The 20639-nt window shown below is 36.4% G+C and overlaps 1 protein-coding gene across 1 annotated transcript; it reads left to right on the plus strand.

Annotated features, from left to right (window-relative positions):
• The first annotated feature begins 16374 nt into the window (after positions 1–16374).
• LOC135108610 (glutamic acid-rich protein-like) lies at positions 16375–19200 on the plus strand. Its single transcript, XM_064019767.1, has one exon. It carries the CDS (start codon positions 16375–16377, stop codon positions 19198–19200), a length of 2826 nt encoding a protein of 941 aa, XP_063875837.1.
• The last annotated feature ends 1439 nt before the right edge of the window (positions 19201–20639 follow it).

A 20639-nucleotide genomic window follows, 5' to 3' on the forward strand; every position in this document is an offset into this window, starting at 1 on the left:
AATTAAATCTTTCCTTTCTCGCAGTAGTCGTTTTTATTTTTCATATATGGTTCTTATCTAGTCAAGTTGAGGCTAAACACGCATTCTTATTGCGCAGCTTTTAGCAGGCAGCGTCGACAAAAATTTCACGTTTTTCGACTATAACATTTTCAATAACATAACGTTTGGTGTTTGGGTGATAGGCTGCGAGGTGGGACGTTCCTTTTCATAATCATAACTATGTAGTGGGCACGGTCCCACCGGTTAATGTTCAATGCTCTACGTTCGTAGTATTTACCTGGACCAATTCAATCTGTTACCTTTAGTTTAGGCCATGTTTGTCTTCGAGGAATTGTGTTGATGATTTATTATAAAAAAAAAAAAAAAAAAAAAAATGGTGCGCTTTGTTGTAAACTAATATTCTATCTTGGAAGGCTTAAAAAAAATATTCAAGATATATTATTTTAATACATAATTCCAAGATATTAAGATAATTAAAAAATTGGTTTCACGAGAGAGAGAGAGAGAGAGAGAGAGAGAGAGAGAGAGAGAGAGAGAGAGAGAGAGAGAGAGAGAGAGAGAGAGAAGAGAGACTAGGGATCTACAAGCCGCCTTCCGTGTCCCTGGCCAATGTTTTATGCAATGAACATCTCTGTCGGAGAGAGAGAGAGAGAGAGAGAGAGAGAGAGAGAGAGAGAGAGAGAGAGAGAGAGAGAGAGAGAGAGAGAGAGAGAGAGAGAGAGAGAGAGAGAGAGAGAGAGAGAGAGAGAGAATTCCCACTTCCATCATGCGGTATGTGTAGCCTTGCTAGTAAAAAAAAAAAAAAAAAGTGCTTTATTTCGATTTTCAATATCCAATATAGATTTCCAAATAATGTTCTCATGTGTAGTTTACGTACGTGTTCTAGTGAGTTGCGGAAGGACCAAGTTTTAAGAGATATTAGGTGTTACATTGAAGAAAAAAAAAATTCTATCATTATATTGAAGTTTAAAAAACTACTCCATTGTTTGTTTACATTGAGGCACTTCACCTTAATCGTATTTAACATATTTCATTGAACAGATTACTTTCTCGTCCATTTTCTTTTCTCCAAGCATCTATAAACACAGGAAATATAATTAAAACCTATAAAATGTTATGAGGACCATCTTGACTCCGTCTTTTAGTATTGTGAAATAAGTAAGCGCTACATATACGAACGGCTGAAGGTTGACGGTTTCACTCAATTCATAACTTCTGACATACAATATCCCTTCTAGATTAGACTTAGCTTTAGGATTAATGTTAAGTATTTCCCCACCCCCTCTGTACATTTTCAGTTTGTTAACTACCTGAATAATAAACCGTTTATCATTATTATTATTATTATTATTATTATTATTATTATTATTATTATTATTATTATTATTACAATTTATGATATGCATCTGTCTCAGCTGTAGCATATGTCATAACTCTTTGGTGAATACCGTCATTAATAAGAAGCTGGCAGGGTGATTTTTTCTGTTACTTTTGGTGGAAGATGACAATGCAAATTCCTTCTCGAAAAAAAAATTCTTTTCAAGTACACTTCAAGTTAGGTCTTCTGACAGACTTGGTAACACCAGTCTCTCTCTCTCTCTCTCTCTCTCTCTCTCTCTCTCTCTCTCTCTCTCTCTCTCTCTCTCTCTCTCTCTCTCTCTCTCTCTCTCTCTCTCTCTTCCTTCGCACGCTTGCGTGTTTGTCTGTCTTTGTGTGTGTGTGTGTGTGTGTGTGTGTGTGTGTGTGTGTGTGTGTGTGTGTGTGTGTGTGTGTGTGTGTGTGTGTGTGTGTGTGTGTGTGTGTACAGACAGATATGTGTACTAGTAGAGAGAGAGACAGGCAGACAGACAGATACGTTTAGGCTTCTAAGACATTCAGTAAAGAAAGAAAAATTAGGTCAGTTGCATATAGTACAAAACACACGTACACATAACGGGGACTAAAAAGTTTACGATTTCGTGTAGAAGCTTGGCGTTTTTAGTTGGTTCGCTGTGCACAAAGCATTAATTAACTAATTCTGCCATTCAAGCTCTCAGAAGCAAGTCAAACGTGAAGGAAAAGATGAAAGGATATCTCAATTAACAGAATTCTCAAAGGTTCGGATCGATGACGGTCTTGTAATTTTTTTTTTTTTTCTTTTCTTTCCTTTTGTGGCTTTGAGATGTCGCCTCTTGCCGCCATGACTGTGGCTAATGAACCTTTCCTTCCTTCATGACCACTCCTAAGGTTGCAGCTGGGAGACGTGAAAACATGGACGCACACTAGTAAGAAGGTACGTGCAATTTAAGAACTCATCTATGTAATCAAGTATTACTGGTCATACTTCCTGAAAATATCTATTCAACGAAGTAACTAAGTAATTACATATAGTACAGCCGTTGGGAGTTTTATTTTCTTCATTATTATTATCATTGTTATTGTTATCATTGTTATTATTATTATTATTATTATTATTATTATTATTATTATTATTATTATTATTGTTGTTGTTTTTGTTGTTGTTGTTGTTGTTGATGTTGTTATACTATATATTTCTCAACAAATGTTTTTTCCACTTCAGTCTTCGAACCAGTACAAGTAAATCTGATTACCACAAATAAGTTTTTTTATTTATTTATTTTTCTGTGGAGAGTCCTTGAGGAACTTTTCTCAGTCGTAAGTCAGACCTCAAGGTAATCATACCTCCTTTGGTAAAGTGCGTGAGCCGGTGACCTGACAGGTAGCAGCGGTGCGGTCCTGTGTAGTTGCTGAGTCTGCTGGTTGCTTTAGTTTCTCTGTTTTGCTGGAGTCTTTTACTGAGAGGGCCACATACTCGGAGGCTGAGTTCAGTAGAAGGATCTCGGAGGAGGAAGCTGAGTTTTGTGAGGAGAATGTCAGAGGTGGAGGCTGAGTTCTGTCTGCGGTTCTCAGTTCACCGGAGTGACTCGTGACCTTCAAGGTGCCGCCATACCTAGGCGACGGAGGAGGAGGAGGAGGAGGAGGAGGAGGAGGAGGAGGAGGAGGAGGAGGAGGAGGAGGAGGAGGAGGAGGAGGAAGAGGAGGAGGAGTGGTTAAATGTTAAAGGTCTCTAATGAGTGACTGAGCGAGGGGAAAATACAAACACTATAATTTGTAACCTACTACATGCCAGGTCCCTCTTCACCCATATGAAAGCCGAGTCATCCGAAGATATGGCTGCATTAGCAGTAAGACGCTCCACTTCTTGCTGACAGGGGCAATAACGTTTAACAACAGAAAAAAAGACTTGAGCCTAGGCGGGATTCTTATTCACGACCATAGAATAACAATCGCGCGCACTTCTACAGAATCAACCAAACACTACGGTGGTGCCCAATTGACAAAACATGTATGTAAGCTCTCCAAGGCGCCTCGCCTCGAAGAAAGCAACCACTTGAAGAGGAATAACTTCAATGTATGGTAGTGTTGCTAGACGTGACGGGGAGGGACAGAGAACGAAGTTGGAGTGATAGATTTGGGGAATGGTCAGGTTGGATATTTAGTGCGTTTTGTGCCAGAAATAGGAAGCGTAGCAAGAGGGTGTGTTTCTGGTGTAGGAAAGAGCAATGTTTCTGACAAGCTGGAAGCGAGAGAACGAGATGGTTAAACCGCTCAGTTTTTGTTCTTAAACGTGGACAGTAAATGACCTTGATTTACAGAGGCGTTAGGTAAGGTTAGGTTAGGTTAGATTACATTATATTAGGTTAGGTTAGGTTGGATTAAGGTAAGGTAAAGCTAGGCAAGAGCAGAAAACTTCCATGTCATTCCATTAAAGAACCTGTCCATTATTCTATAAGGATATGCTTGCTACGAGAAGAGGAGGTGTAGCTCTTTACGTTAGAAATACATTGCAATGTTGCTTTAACAGTAACATAAAAAGAGAAAATAATACAGTTGATATGGATTCATCTAAAAATAGAAAACACAGCTGATATGGTTTAGTCTCGGGGAAGGGACAAGTTATGCCACTAATATTAGTGTATAAGCCAATGAACACGACAAAGGAAAGAAATAAGACACGAAAATATAAATGGGTGTGTTTTAGGAGATTTTAATGATAGGAATACTGACTGGGAACTAATAGGTGGGGGTAGTGAAGCAGACGACTTTAAAAATAGTTTAGGATAACTTTTTAAAGCAGATAGTCATGGAGCCCACAAGGAGGAACGGTAATTAAGAGCTAGTTCTAACAAATGGAGAGGCAACAGTCAAACAGATAAAAGCTGGAGGACAGTTAGGAAATGGCAATCATGGTGAAATTACGTACAGTTTGAAACAGAAGGAAGCTTCCAGAAACATAAACAGACTTTAGGTGGGCAGATTTTGAGGGGTTAAGAAAACACCTCCCGGGAGTTCAGGTGTCAACAGACGGAACATCTTATGGAGCCGTCGTAATGTTGTACATACTCATGAAAATATTACTTCGTGCTGCACTGTAACTTTCACTGTCTTATTGTCTTTATTATTTCTTCAATTTACTTTTATAAAACAATATATATATCCCTTATATACAGCTGGCCACACTCCCGCGAGGTCCATTCAACGTTGTCAAGGTTGGCAAGATTGTACCCACGAAACACTAGTAATGAGCTTCGCACGACGCATTCAATGGTGGGAAGGAGAGGTGAGGATGGGGAGCCCCACCCTTAGCTCCTCAGACCCCTTTCACCTCCCAGAAACCGCTCCTCCCTGCCTTCCTCCCTCTCCCTCCTACCAATGAACGTTTCCAGCGAAGCTCACTGCCACTTTCATTTCCTCCCTATTTTTATTTATTTATTTATTTATTTTTTTATTTAATGTTCTCATATCTACATATTTTTCTTATTTTTTATCCATATTTTTTCTAACACAAGTTTAACATATGGCTGTACTACGTTGTAAATTCTCGTATATATAAATACATTTTAGGATATACTCTCGATTTTTTTTTTTCTCGGGAATCACAAGGCGAGGCTGTACTACTGTGTTCCTATTTTTTTTTCTCCTGATCTTTTTATATTTTAGGTAACGATCTCCTTATGTCTATTTTTTTATTTTATTTATTTATTTATTTATTTATTTATTTATTTATTTATTTATTTGTGTTTCCTTCCCATACAGTTTTAATCTGTGACTGAATTGTATTGCAAATTCTATATATATTTTTTTCTTTTATTTGACCTTACCATTATTCTTTTTTTTTTTTTTTTTTGCACATTTATTTATTTATTTATTTTTTTTTCCGGGCATGACATTACCGTGTGACTGCAGAGTGCATTTTATTTCATGTGTGGTTGCATAAATATTCCGATAATCTTTTATTCCATCCTTTTCACTTTTTTCTTTTTTTTTTAATTATATATATATATATATATATATATATATATATATATATATATATATATATATATATATATATATATATATATATATATATATATATATATATATATATATATATATATTTTTTTTTTTTTTTTTTTTTTGGTGGGGGCACTAAATTCATGTGTGCGTGCATTGTTCATATTTTTTTTCTGTATTCTGTTTTGTTTTATTCTCCTCTATCTCTTTTTCATTTCATGTAATGTTCTTATTTGTATTTTCAAATTTTTATTTTCTGATATTTTTCTCTTACTTTACTGTCCCCCTTTTTTTGTGTGTTTTATTTTGATGTGTGGCTCGACAAATATTTGATTTTTTTCTTACATTTCTTTTACATATACCTAATTTTATTTATTCTATTATATTTACTTTTTTTCCAGGCATAACATTAACTAACGTGTGGCTGCACTGTATGCATATTGTTTTTTGTATTTTTGTTCTGCTGTATTTTCTCCATTTTTTTTTTTTTGGTTTGTTTTTTTACCTCACGTAATGGTATACTTTTTTTTCATCCTTCTTTGTTGTTTTTTCGTGTTTTTTTTTTTTGTCCATATTTTTGTCAATTTTTTCTTCACAGTATTTTAACGTGTGGTTGCATTGTGCTCCATTTATTTAGCTTTTTTAAATATTCCTCACTTTATTTTATATATATATTTTTTTTATTTTATATATATTTTTTTTCTTTCTTTCTCCATTTTGGGGAGATTTTATTTGATGTGTGGCTACATAAATGGTGTTTTTTTTTCTATGGCTTTATTGCCCATTATTTTTGGCATTATGTTTAATTTTTTTACGGTTTTTCTTTCTTCTTTCTCTTTCCTTGCATATATATATATATATATATATATATATATATATATATATATATATATATATATATATATATATATATATATATATATATATATATATATATATATATATATATATATATAGAAATGTTTCAAGCAATTTTTACGTATGGCTTTACAATCTTTCTTATATATACGAGTATATATATATATATATATATATATATATATATATATATATATATATATATATATATATATATATATATATATATATATATATATATATATATATATATATATATATATATTTTTTTTTTTTTTTTTTTTCCTGTCATCTCATTAACCTGTCACTGTATATACTGAGTTAATATTTTTTCCTCATTTTATATAAGGTTCTTATTTTTGTATTTTCATTTTTTTTCTTATTCATTTTTATTTCATATTTTTCTTCTTATTCATATTTTTATTTATTTTTTTTACTCCATTTTAACGTGTGGTTGAATTGTTTTGCAAGTTTTATTATATTCTTAATTTAAACTTATTTAATCAATTACTTTAGTTTTTTGTAATATATGAAATTACGAAATACGTCCAACCTTCACAACAACGGAAGACTCTATAAAAAAATATATATAAATAAGTAAATAATCAATTAGAAAAAAGTAAAATTGGAACTAAATTCAATGCTAAAGTGAGAGAGTTTGGAGCAGAGATATTTTATTTTTTGGTCAATATTTCCTTTCCTGACTTAATATCCTAATGATTTAGTTTCCAGCAAACCACAAACACACGATGACGACGGTGATGGTGACCTGGATTCAAAACAGTTTCTTTCCCATTTTCACGCGACTCTCAGACCAGTTTTGAAACATGTATATCCCTCAAGACACTGCGACACTCAGAATAAAATATGAAACTATTCCATGTTCAGTTAAAAAAAAAAAAAAAGCTTTGAGTTGAAACGTCGACCACCAGCCAATGGGATGCGAGTATGCCCTACCCTTGTATTGCCTGCCAAATAGAGATGTTTAGATGAAAAAAGTATAAATAACAAATAAATAATAACGAAGGCAACGGTAATCGCGACTCAGGACAACTTGTCCCCTAACAAGAGGAGTCGCTCTCAGTAGTTATGAAAAACGTATAACCCTCAGAACGCCGCGGGTCTCCATATCAAACCCAGTTTGGTGCGAAAATGGGACAGCTTGGAGTTGAGAGAACTGTCAGCAAACTTTTAGCATGCTTTTCTCTTACCACCATACTACAATCCTTTCCTTACCTCCTCCCTCACCTACCTCTCTCTCTCTCTCTCTCTCTCTCTCTCTCTCTCTCTCTCTCTCTCTCTCTCTCTCTCTCTCTCTCTCTCTCTCTCTCTCTCTCTCTCCTTCTCTTTCTCTATGATCCTTTCAATAGGCGAGCGCTGAATGACCTATTCCCGCCCCCTGGTCTAGCGGTGAGGCGATCAAGATGGAGGTGAAGAGATGAACAATGTTCGTTCCTCTTCCCTTGGGTTTGTTGGAAAGGAATGCTGATTGTGATTGTGATGCACATCTGAGACATTAAATTAACAAACATTGTCAGTTGAACATGATATGAAGCTGTGGTTTTATTTCTGAAATGTTTCCTGAGGTGTGATGGTAGCAAATGTGGAGAATAGATTCCAGTGTCGGTGATGGGAATATACTCAGATGGCATTGGGACCACGCGGCACAGGAGGCTGTAAGAGAAGGGAGGACAAAGGGATGAGCTATCTCTCTGGAAAATCCCTCGGGTAATATACAAGTCCATGTGCTAGAGAATTTGGATTACGTCTCCTTTTCTTTGCCTCTGTGATGGACGTAGAAAGACAGGCAATAGGGATGTAAGAGTAAGTCATATTTCTTTCAATGATACATTTTCATTGGCAATACAGATTTTTCCGTCTCCGGCTTTCATTGCTTCACCCGAAGGCGGAATTGGTTTTTGTTGTCATGTTTGCAACAAAACCCTTATCCACCCTAGGATCAAAGACACACCGAGTGCCATCACCTGACCGGGAGGGAACACCTCGCAGGTTTATGGTAGTGCCTCTTTAAGATCCATGGTGACTCGCCTACTACCACGTGCACCACTTCTCCTACATCACCAAACTTATCATTAAATTTATGAATAAAATCTTTGTTTAAGTAAGCTATATATGGGAGTCATTAATAAGATATTAAAAAAAAAAAAGATACTTATGAACATATAGACAAGGCTCGACTTCAGTCTGCTTAACCAACATACATTCACCTGTAGGAAGTCGATTACAACCATTTAGAAGAACAGTTTGTGCCGCTATCACAGCATATCTCTAATTTTCTCTTTCTTCTAACTCTTATAACACATGGAGCGGATATTTTAGCAGAACAGAGCAGTTATACTTTAAAACCCTGCCCATGCTGCTTCACGAAGGCATATCTCGCTATCTTTTGGCACATTATAATAAATAGGAACTGCTGCTCAAAAAAAAAAAAAAAAAAAAGAGTGAATTGATTTCTTGTGTAAAGTTGATTCAGAACTTACATGTCGATCAAGTAAACCTACAATATAAAACAACTAATTTCCTAATACAGTTTCTCCTTCCTATATATATATATATATATATATATATATATATATATATATATATATATATATATATATATATATATATATATATATATATATATATATATATATATATATATATATATATATATATATATATATATATATATATATATATATATATATATATATATATATATATATATATATATATATATATATATATATATATATATATATATATATATATATTAGTCTATCACTGCAAGAATAGCTGGATTGCAAAGGACGAGGATCTTACCGTTTCGAACTATACGAGTATATCAGTAACTCCGATCAGTTTTGTGCCCCCGTGGCGCAGTCCCCCGCCCTCCATAATGCATTGCCCCGGAATATAAGCAGCATATTCTCGGCTTCTACGTAGATACGATGTCTAATACTGCCTTGGAATACTTCCCTTAATTGTATTCACAACAATGCTTGCTTTAGCTTCCCAAGTGTAATTGTTCCATAATCTGCACATGCTCACCGCCTCAGACAGACGGTGCGCCCAAATTAGATATATAAATATTAATACATAATCAAATAACAAATGTTGTTAATAATCACTTCATATAAATAAACAAATATAAATAAAAACTATTATTATTTTCTGCACAATATTTCAGCCAAAACTTATCTTTACTTCATTGTGGCCACAGGTAAGAACAGGAACTTATCTGAGCACATGGTGAAGTAGGTAAGTTGAGTCAACCTCCACGATTATGAAATGTTGAAGTGCCTTTGGGACCACGAACATGGTGGCGGTGACGAGCTGCGGCATCAACTCCTGCAGGTGTGACTGGTAACATGCCTATTATGGCGGCTTTTATGTTATATTTTCTAAATTTTTGCCCGCTTTTTTTTTTTTTTTTGCATTCACTTTATTTTCCCCTTTTAATCTTTTTTTTTTTTCCTATTTTGTAACCGTATACCCATCACTTGCGTTGCGTTTTAGAGCATTTCCTTTATTTTCGTATTCCTTATAATTTTTTTTTTTCTCTGCGTATATACTCCGGGATCAGGCCAGGGCACGGAAGAATGTAATGCTGAAACGAGCTGACCCGAGGGTAAAAATAGATCAATGATTACCTTAAGAGGAAAACACCTGCGGGATGAGAGGCAATATGAAAAAAAAAAAAGATTAATGCAGCTTCCTATTCTCTTTAAAATAATGTATATATATGTATCTATGTATGTATGTATGTATGTATGTATGTATGTATGTATGTGTCAGCTACAAAACATGTATGATATATGTATAGGAAAAGAAAGATGAACTACAAAACTTGATACTTTACAATGAACTATCTTCTTTTAGTATTCAGCATGCAGTATTGCATGTATCGTTAGTTAATGCCGTTTAGATGGCCGTTTGGATAAGCTCGGCAATAAATCATCACTTAATTAACTTTCAATTGCGTTGTTGTTTCCATAAAATACTGGGTATAGTTTTTTTGCATTTACATTTTACAGGCAAAAAATAAATAAATAAATGAATAAATAAATAAATAAATAAATAAATAAATAAAATAAATAAATAGAATAAACAATAATCTGATACTTCCTCAACTTATTCATATCAGTCTGCATTAGGATAGACAAAACTAGCTTGGTCTCCAGGGTAAATACTCTCTCTCTCTCTCTTTCTCTTGAATACCATCTCTCTCTCTCTCTTGAAATGAATACCCTATTTCAAAACCACAAATGAATTGAGAGAAGCAACAAATCCAATCGACATAACATCAGCCCTCAGCATCAAGGAGGCAGCTTTCATGCCTCCATCAAGGAACCTTTTCAGAAAAAAACCTTGTCGCCTCGGCCTAGCTACGTCCTCTCATCACTCACCCCGGGGATCACACACTTCATGGCCACGACAGCCTCCTCCGTGCAGAACTGCTTTGTCCCCCATCACCCGTACCCTGTGTATTATCGAGATTAAGTCCTCACTGCATCTTTCATCGTTGCTGCGCGATGTCTCCCTGTCCGCCCATCACCACCAGATTAGCGACACTTCCCGAAGATGACATGGTTTGTTTTCTTTTTTCATGTGTCATTAGTGTTCTTATGACTGTCATTCTGATCTGGGTACATGTACACTAATAAAACCAATAGTATTTAACCGAACGATATACAGTAGTGCCACTAATTGGACTAAGCTCTGTAATTATTGTAAAACTGCAAATTAGTTTAATTTATTATTTATACAACACTCTCCATGTTATTCTCTCTCTCTCTCTCTCTCTCTCTCTCTCTCTCTCTCTCTCTCTCTCTCTCTCTCTCTCTCTCTCTCTCTCTCTCTCTCTCTCTCTCTCTCTCTCTCTCTCTCTCTCTCTCTCTCTCTCTCTCTCTCTCTCTCTCTCTCTCTCTCTCTCTCTCTCTCTTTCAGGGAAGCCTGTGATCTCAAAGTAAGGCGTCAGGAAGTCAGGAAATGCGCTAATTAATCAACTCCCACAAGGACACTATCATGTCTTCTCAAAATTTTTCCCCATATTTTTTTAACTAATATTTTGTGCGAATGATTCACGACTATCCCTAATGTGCTTATATGGCGATGTGTACGACACTAGAAATAAATTTAAGTAAATCTACATATTTGTGGCACCTCAATGATCTAATACGATTTCATATTGTCTATCCGTTGACATTAATCGTCTGCTTTGGGGAATGGCGTGCAAAGGACAAAGCAAGGATGGAGGCAGTCTGTTGTTGGGCAATGAGTGATGTTGTGAGTGCACTCGTTGATACTAGGCAGACAGTAGTTAGTACCACATTTAATTTAACCAAGCCCGTAATAGGCAAGCTGCATCACATTACGTTGTCTCTTATCTTTCATCTCTTCATCCTATATTTATTCCTTTTTTTCATCTCAAGTTCATGGAAAAAATTTATCATCTGTGTTTGCACATGCATCACATCACACACACACACACACACACACACACACACACACACACACACACACACACACCTTCCTCACATTTTAAATTATCCTTAATATGTCGTCCTGTTGATATATCACGGAGCATTATATTAGTATTCCACATGTGTGTGCTTAATTCGTTGTTCTGACAATTTTTTTCTTACACTTCACTAGTTCTCTCACTATTGACTGTGTGTGTGTGTGTGTGTGTGTTTCTTTCCTGCACTAGCATCATTGCAGAACAATACTGCAACACTACGCTACATCATATCTGTCGTGAATTAATTTCTCATAATATATTATTGAGATTATTAATTATGCCATAATGCAACAGTGTTATGCCATATGCTATTGTTCATTAGCTTTCAATGCAAAAAAAATGATTATGCCGCACTCGATCAAGTATAGATTTAATTTGAATGTGATGTATACAGTGATATATACTAATGTACAAGTGTGACTGCTACGATTTTTCGTTTTTACTTCAATTTGCTTCAATGAAATGTGAATATGATTGGTTCCACGTTTTATGTTCGAATATTGCCCCGTATCTATGCTTTCAAAAACAGTAGTCTCTCGCACCTGCAATGCTCATATTATCATTATTATTATTATTATTATTATTATTATTATTATTATGGTCATTACTTTTCTTCTCCTTCTTCTTCTTCTTCTTCTTCTTCTTCTTCTTCTTCTTATTATTATTATTATTATTATTATTATTAATATAAACGAAATGAAGCATGTTATATGACTAGAAATAATGATAACATACATTCATACATTCAATACACAAACAGGACGTTGAAACATGTGAAAAAAAAGAAGAAAGGATAAAAAAAAGAAACGTAAAAAATAAACATCCATAGAAAAAAACAAACAAAAAGAAGTTTAAAATAAAACTCTGGAGACATTTTATCTTTAAGAGCGAGCCGCCGGTCACGAAATTTGGTAAATGAAGGAAAATTGCAGGAATGGGCGTCCACACTGCAGAAGTAGAGCGATGCATGCGCCAAGACAGCAAGATACAGCTGTGCCGAGTTGCAGTAAATATATGTATGGATGACCTGCATAAATTTCCTGAAAAAAAAGTAAATAAAAAAATGCGATAGAGAAGTTAATTGGCGAGGCAGAAAGTGAACCATTTTATCCCAAAAACATGAACTGTACAATACTGCCACACGGAACTCAGCCACGCCAGTATTTACTATAAAACTTCCACAAACCAGATAAAAACAAGGAGAAAGACATGGAAATGAGTTAACAAATAATAACAATAAATAAATTAACTAATAATGATGACTGTAATGATGATGATGATAATAATAATAATAATAATAATAATAATAATAATAATAATAATAATAATAATAATAATAATAATAATGATAATAATAATAATAATAATAACAATAAAACTAATGAAGGAAAATGTAATAAAATAAACAAGAATAAAGTACAAGTAAATAAACAAAGTAAAATATCCTCATAATATGAAGTTTCTTATCTAATTAAATGACTCTGATACAACGAAGACCATATTCACATAGTAAATAAACGTTTTCCTACCAAATTTAAAAATAAGTAAAATTTCACAAAGTGCTTATAGTGGTAAGCATAAACCAGCCTGAGGACCTGATGGCAAGGAAATGCTGAGCTCTCTGCAAGCACTCTGAAGTGGTTGGGAAATGCACGTTCTGTTGCTCCCTTTCGATCCATATAGTAAGTTAGTTTTACCTCTCGTGACGGTTTAGATTGAAACACGTTGACACACGGTTTTCTTTTACTTCCGGTAGGAGAAATGATAAAAGAAAAAAAAAAAAAAAGGATTGGACACTTTTATTTGTTCCTGCTCCAGGTAAGAAAACTGGAGCGTTATGAAAGTCCTAGAACGTCAACAAAGTCGAGTTCAAAGAAAGGAAAAAGTAATGTTGGGGTTGACGCGGAAGAAAAAAAAAAAAAAAAAAAAAAAAAAAGAGGATCATGAAGTTAACATCAAAGGTAAGCTTCAGACTCCCACAAGCGTAAAGGATATTTAATGGTAGTGGACATGTCAGTTTCATGGTTACACCAAAAAGACAAATGAATAAATAAATAAATAAAATAAATCAATAAAACAATACAAAGGTTAGGAAGGGACAGATAGCCTTTTTAAATACAAGGAAAACATGAAGGGGGCGAGGTCAGAAAATTGAGTGAGGCAAACCAAAACAGACGAGAAGATAGATATGTGGAGGAAGTTTGGAGAGGTCTTTGTTTTTCCGGTGGACAAGCGATGTCTGCCAGTGTTGTGTGTGTCTGTATGTGACTGAGTGAGTGAATGTGTGTGTGTGTGTGTGTGTGTGTGTGTGTGTGTGTGTGTGTGTGTGTGTGTGTGCGATATAGTGAGTTAGTGAGCTGGTAAATTGTTATGTGAAAAAGTGAAGAAACAAAAGGAAAAAAAAAAAAAAAGTTTGTTGGTTGGGCGTTAAGTTTGATACAAAAACTGAGGAGACAAGGTGCAGCGGACGAGACTCTTATTAATATTAACTAGTTTGGAACACGAATTATCTTGCATTAATTTTTTGAGACCAGATTTGCAAGTTTAGTTCGGTGCTGCTTCATCCTCTTGAGCAGAGCACCTACCAGCAAATCAGCTTGGGAGAAGAGAAGGGGAAGCTTGTACTATATACACCACCACGTTCAGAGGCACTTTAGTACGACTTTAACTTCCTTGATCGATCGAAAATTGAAGCTGAATGCAAGGGATCCGCATCAGTGCTGAATGGAAAGGTCATGCCGAGATTGAAGCCACGCACAACCAACAGCAAGGGAAAGGTGTGAGGGAGCAGGACGAGCAGCGCATCCATTGATCCCTACCACGACATTCTCCTTGAGTTGCTTTGGAATGTGATCTGTTGTTCTTTGTTACCTCAGAATTTCGTTTTTCTCACTCCCCTACAAAGTCTTACGAGTATATTTACGAAGGGGGATTTAAGTTAAAGGCTCCTGTATCACGCTGCTGTCGACATGATAAAGTGATCATAGTCATGTGTGTATCGAACAATACCTGGGTCAGAGTTAAGACGAGATATAGGCAGAAGAGTGAAGAACATCGACAAGGCATTCCACACTCATCCATTCGCGATGGACGATCATGACAAGGGTGCTTATTATCTGGTACAAGTTACATTAACTTTGTTGCTTATTAACTTGTATATGTTACAATAACTTATTGTTCATTAACCTGTGCATGTTTCGTCAACTTTGATTTCCCTTATTGTTCATTAGATTGTACATGTTATGTTAACTGTACAACAACATACTTACTTGAACCCAAGCGGGATCACTGTGTACTAGATAAGTTGCACGCGCTATGCCCGCTTCAGGTAGTGGATATTTAGTTTAATAATGATTGTAAGTTTTATTTCATACTCGTTTCACTAACTTATGCAACAAGAAAGGGTACAACACACCCCTAGTCAACCAACTTCTACCCATGCTTGAAACACTAAAAATACTTAACAGAAAGTATTTATGAATGGATAGTAAACAACAGGGGTGACGTAAGCAAAATTTCTCTTATCAGTAATGAGGATGTGACATGAAATAATGAGTTCAAGCCTGAAAATGTTGCATTTTCAAAAAAAAGATATAAAAGGAATTGGTTCTCAAGAACAGTGGTAGATAAACGGAATAGACTCAGTAATCATTTTGTTAGTGCTGAGTCATTAGTAAGCTTTAGAAAAAAAAGTAGATATATTTAGGGATAAAGATAATAGGAAGAAATAGGTAGGTATGTTTCATACAGGGACTGCCACGTGTAAGCCTGATGGCTTCTTGCAGCTTCCTTTATTTTCTTTTATGTTATCAAATTTCAGTAATTTATTAGCTTTTAATTCAGTGTTTGTAAAATTATATACACCTTATAATGTTATTTTGTACCACAGTTAGTTTGTTTAAGAAAGACAAGTACAGCCACAGACACAAACGCAACACGTGGGGATCATACACAGTATAATGTGTGGTCATTAGTACTTCATTAGAAAGCTGGTGACGAATGCTGCTCAGCACACCTCACACTCTGAGCAAACCTGACGTTTCTGTTTCTCTATGACCACCGGAATTTAGGTTTTCATCTTTGTGAATGCCTATGAATTAATAATAATAATAATAATAATAATAATAATAATAATAATAATAATAATAATGATAATAATAATAATATCATTATTATTATTATTGTTATTATTATTATTATTATTATTATTATTATTATTATTATTATTATTATTATTATTATTATTATTATTATTACTATTATCATTATTATCAATAGTAGTAGTAGTAGTAGTAATAATAATAATAATAATAATAATAATAATAGTAATAATAATAATAATAATAATAATAATAATAATAATAATAATAAATTGTTGTGATTGGCTGACACAATGGCGCGTAAGTTTCTTATTGGTCGTGACCAGTCACTGAGTTGCCAACGAGGGATTACCTCCTGCGCCCTAAGACACTGATTGTACTGCACGCGGTTCCCTGCCTGTGAACCCTGAAAACTGCTCTGCAAGGCGGCAACACTGCCGAGAGCCGTCACAGCTTGGAGTTGGTGAAAAGCACTTCAGGCAAACTGCCACCTCAGCCCAAGTACTGCCTGGGGGGTACCTTCAGCCAAAACATTAAACTACAGGATTAAACATGAACGGTCAACGGAACTTCGAGAAATACATCCGTGGCGTGTGTGTCGTGGAGAATGGCGACATTCTCCGCGGCCCCCCACGCAAGGTGAAGGTGTCCCTGCATCACCTCGACGCCCCAGCGCCTCGCTGGTGCTGCTGCTGCTGGCCACGCACACCGAGCTGCGACAAGGTGGCCAAGTTTAAGTTCAACAAGCAGAAGAGCGAGGCCAGTCTCCAGAAGTACACGTCGGTGGAGACGGCCATGTACATGAACGGCATGGTGTTCCAGGAGTACTGGAAGCCAGGCAAAGCGGCGGTGAAGGTGTCAGTCACGCAGCGGCGAGGAAAGAAGCTAGTCCTTTTCGCCCGCCTGACAACCTTCCTGGACGAGATGCGGGACAGAGAAGCGGAGCAATTCGTCCTCTACGTCACAGAAACTGGCTTTAAGATCGTTACGAGAGAAAAGACGGCTTCAGGAGGCGAGGAGACGCACGCTCCTCAGAAAAAGACCAAACACGCGTCACGACAGAAAGGAAAACGCGAACATTGCGAAAAGAAGGAAAAGATCGACTACATGACCTCTTTGTTAACCAGCTTTAAGGAGAAAAAAGAAGAACCCGCCCAAATCTTAACACGTCCAGAGGTCGTGAAGTTGCCGCCAGTAATCCCGATGCTTGCAGTCCAAACCAACAACTTGACGGCAAGTCGCTGCTCTCCATTCCACAAAGAGGCTCCTGCTGCACGGGAACAGCACACCACCGCATCTCGTCCCGCTCTTCGCGAATTGCAGCCGTCCATGAATCGTAACGAACAGCAAAGCACCGCATCTTGTTCCGTCGTTCGCGAATTTCAGCCGTCCAAGAACCGCAAAGAATTAGAGAAGAAAGTACAGATTGTTCAGGTTCAAGGAAAAGACAAGCGAGTCGTTGTGGGAGAGAAGAAAAATCCTGTCGAAGGAAAGGAGACTGCGGCTTGGGAGGGAAAAGTTGAAAAGGAGGAGACGAACACTAACGATGTGGAAAACGCCGCTTCTGAAACAAAAAACAGAGATAAGGAGGAGAAAGACGATACTGGGAAACAATATGAGAAGAAGAAAGAAGGGAACCAAGGAATAATGAGTGAAGTAAAGTTAGTTCAGGAAGAAGACGATGAAAACTTTATAAGTCAGGAAAAGAATAAAGGTGAAGAAGAAGAAACCCTAGCTTGGGAAGACTATGGTGAAGATGAGACAGAAAAACTGGAGACGGACACTGGAGATGTGGAAGGCATCTCCGTAGAGAAGAACACAGAAAAGGAAGATACAGAAATTGAAAGAGAGTATATTACAGAGAAAGAAAAGGAACCAGGAATAATGAGTGACATGCAGCTGGTACAGGAAGGAGACGATGAAAATCCTAAAGGAGAGAAACAGAATCCACGTGTAGGACAGAAGACTGAAGCTTGGGAAGACTATGATGAGCAGGAGACTGGAAAGAAGGAGATGGACGCTGAAGAAGTGAACAGCGTCCCTCCAGAGAAAGAGTATACTGAAGATGGAGAAGACTATGATGAGCATGAGACTGGAAAGCAAAAGACGGATGCTGAAGAGGTGAACAGCGTCCCTCCAGAGAAAGAGAATAATGAAGATTGGGAAGACTATGATGTGCATGTGACTGAAAAGGAGATGGACGCTGAAGAAGTGAACAGCGTCCCTCCAGAGAAAGAGAATAATGAAGATTGGGAAGACTATGATGAGCATGTGACTGGAAAGGAAGAGACGGATGCTGTAGAGGTAAACAGCGTCTCTCCAGAGAAAGAGAATACTGAAAATTGGGAAGACTATGATCAGCAGGAGACTGGAAAGCAGGAGACGGATGCTGAAGAAGTGAACAGCGTCCCTCCAGAGAAAGACGAGGCAGATCAGGAAGACAATGAAAATGCTGAGAAGGAATGTGCTTCAGTGAAGGAAAAGGAACCAGGAATAATAAATGACACGCAGTTGGTTCAGGAAGGAGACGATGAAGACGCTCAGAGTGAGGGAGAGAATCCAGCTGGAGAAGAGACTGACATGGAAGAAGGTGACCACGAGACTAAGAAGGAGACGGACGCTGAAGAGAAGAACAGCGTTCCTGCAGAGAAAGAGAATACAGAAGAGAAAGAGACACGAAATATTGAGAAAGGCGTTGAGAAAGAAGACCTTACAGAGAAAGTTAACTATCCATCTTTAGCCAAACAGATGTCCTCAACCAATGTCATCCTGAAGAACAAGCCAAGGAGAGACAAGATAAGGAAAGCCATGCACCTGAGAAAGAGGAAAGATTTGCCTGACTACAAGAAGAGCGTGAGCAGCAGGTGGAGGTGGTGGGGGACTTCCACAACAACACCGGTGGAGAAAATGACGCCTGCAAAGAATATAGGGAAGAGCCAGAATTTGAAAAAGAAGGTGTTGACATGTCGCCACAAAAAGACAGTGATGGGTAATGCACCACCAACACCGGTGAGGAAGATGACGCCGAGAATGAAGGCAAAGAAGGAACTGGATTTGAGCAAGAAAACATTGCCGTGTAGCCACAAACGTAATGTGCTCTCGCTGAAAAGAAACAGAAAAGCGTCAGGAGAGAAGAAAAAGCACTACAAGAGGATAAATCTGAAATCAGTCCGCAGTAAGACTGACTCTCACCGCAGCGTCCCTGCTGATTACAAACCCGAGCTGGATTTAAGTGTACTGGAATCACAGCCGCCACCCACAGGCCCCGCGCGAGTGAGGTGGGCCCGAGAGGTGGCGGCCCTCAGAACGCGGCTGCGTACCCGGAAACAGACTAGTGCGCGGAGCCTCGTTCACGGCTCGCAAGCAGCTCATCGCTGAGTCATTCCTACTGAGGACAAACTTCGTGAATGCGGCAAATAACGAAAACAAAATCTTCTATCGATTAACTAAGACGCCTAAACATTAAGTGACTTCGCTGTGGATCAAGATTGAGCGATTTTTTTCTTTTTTTGGAATTATTTTCTGGATGAAAATAATAAAAAAAAAAAGAAAGATAAAGAAAACGGTCCATCTATTAACATCGATTAATTAAGACGCCTAGAACATTAAGTGACTCTTCACTGAGGATCAAAACTGAGTGATTTTTTTCTTTTTCTGGAATTATTTTCTCGATGAAAATAATTCCAAAAAAAGAAAAGACAAGAAAAAAAAATCCATATATTAACGAAGAAGCAAGTGAGCGATGCACCACTGAGGAACAAGGTTGAGAGACAGAAAGCCACAAAATAATGGCAAAAAAGATCTGTCTCTTAACGAGGAAACTAACAATAGAGTGACTCTCCACTAACAAGACTGAGAGGAAACAAGAAAATAATAATAAAAAGAAATAAAAGACTAAAACCAACAAAAACTAAAAAAATCAGTGTTCTTGTATCCTAAGACCACAAATGGAGTGTCAATCCACTGAGGAACAACACTAAATGAAATACAGAAAACAATGACAACAAAGTAATATCTGAAAATGCGAAATAAAAAAGATCTGTCAAGGAGGAAAAATTCACAGATACTCCAGTGAGAAACAACGTTGTCAATGGAAACCAGATAATAATAACAAGAAAAAAAAGAAAAGAAAAGGAAATATCTTAATGATGAAACAGATTACTTCTGAAACCAGAAAATAATGAAAAAAGGAAAAGTTAGAAACAAAAAAATCCATCCATCAGTCTGTCCATCAATTAAGAATCCTACACAATGATTGTTAGAGGAAATCAGAAAATAATGAAGAAATAAATAAAAAGGTAAGAACCTACAGATAAAAAGCTTTATACTCATCACTTAAGATACTTCCAGAATAAGTGTTAATCTACTGAGGAACAAGATTGTTAATGGAAACAAGAAAATAACGGCAAAAAAGAAGAAAAGGAGAAAAGAAAAAAATCTATCCCTCAATAGCAAAGCATAAGCATTGACTCTCCACTGAGTAACAATATTGAGAGAGAAACCCAGAAAGCAATGAGAGAAAAAATTAAAAAAAAGTAAAAAAGATATCTGTTAATTAAGAAACCAACAATGAAGTGACTATCCACTGAAGCATAAGACTGTGAATGGAAACCAGAGAATACTGACAAAAAGAAAAATTACAAACTCACACACACACACACACACACACACACACACACACACACACACACACACACACACACACACACACATATATATATATATATATATATATATATATATATATATATATATATATATATATATATATATATATATATATATATATATATATATATATATATATATATATATAT

This window comes from Scylla paramamosain, chromosome 17 (assembly GCF_035594125.1).
Source record: "Scylla paramamosain isolate STU-SP2022 chromosome 17, ASM3559412v1, whole genome shotgun sequence".
In the NCBI taxonomy this organism is placed as follows: Eukaryota; Metazoa; Arthropoda; class Malacostraca; order Decapoda; family Portunidae; genus Scylla; species Scylla paramamosain.

Excerpts from the sequence above, each read along its gene's own strand:
- LOC135108610 (XM_064019767.1), top strand. The coding sequence starts at position 16,375 with ATGAACGGTCAACGGAACTTCGAGAAATACATCCGTGGCGTGTGTGTC.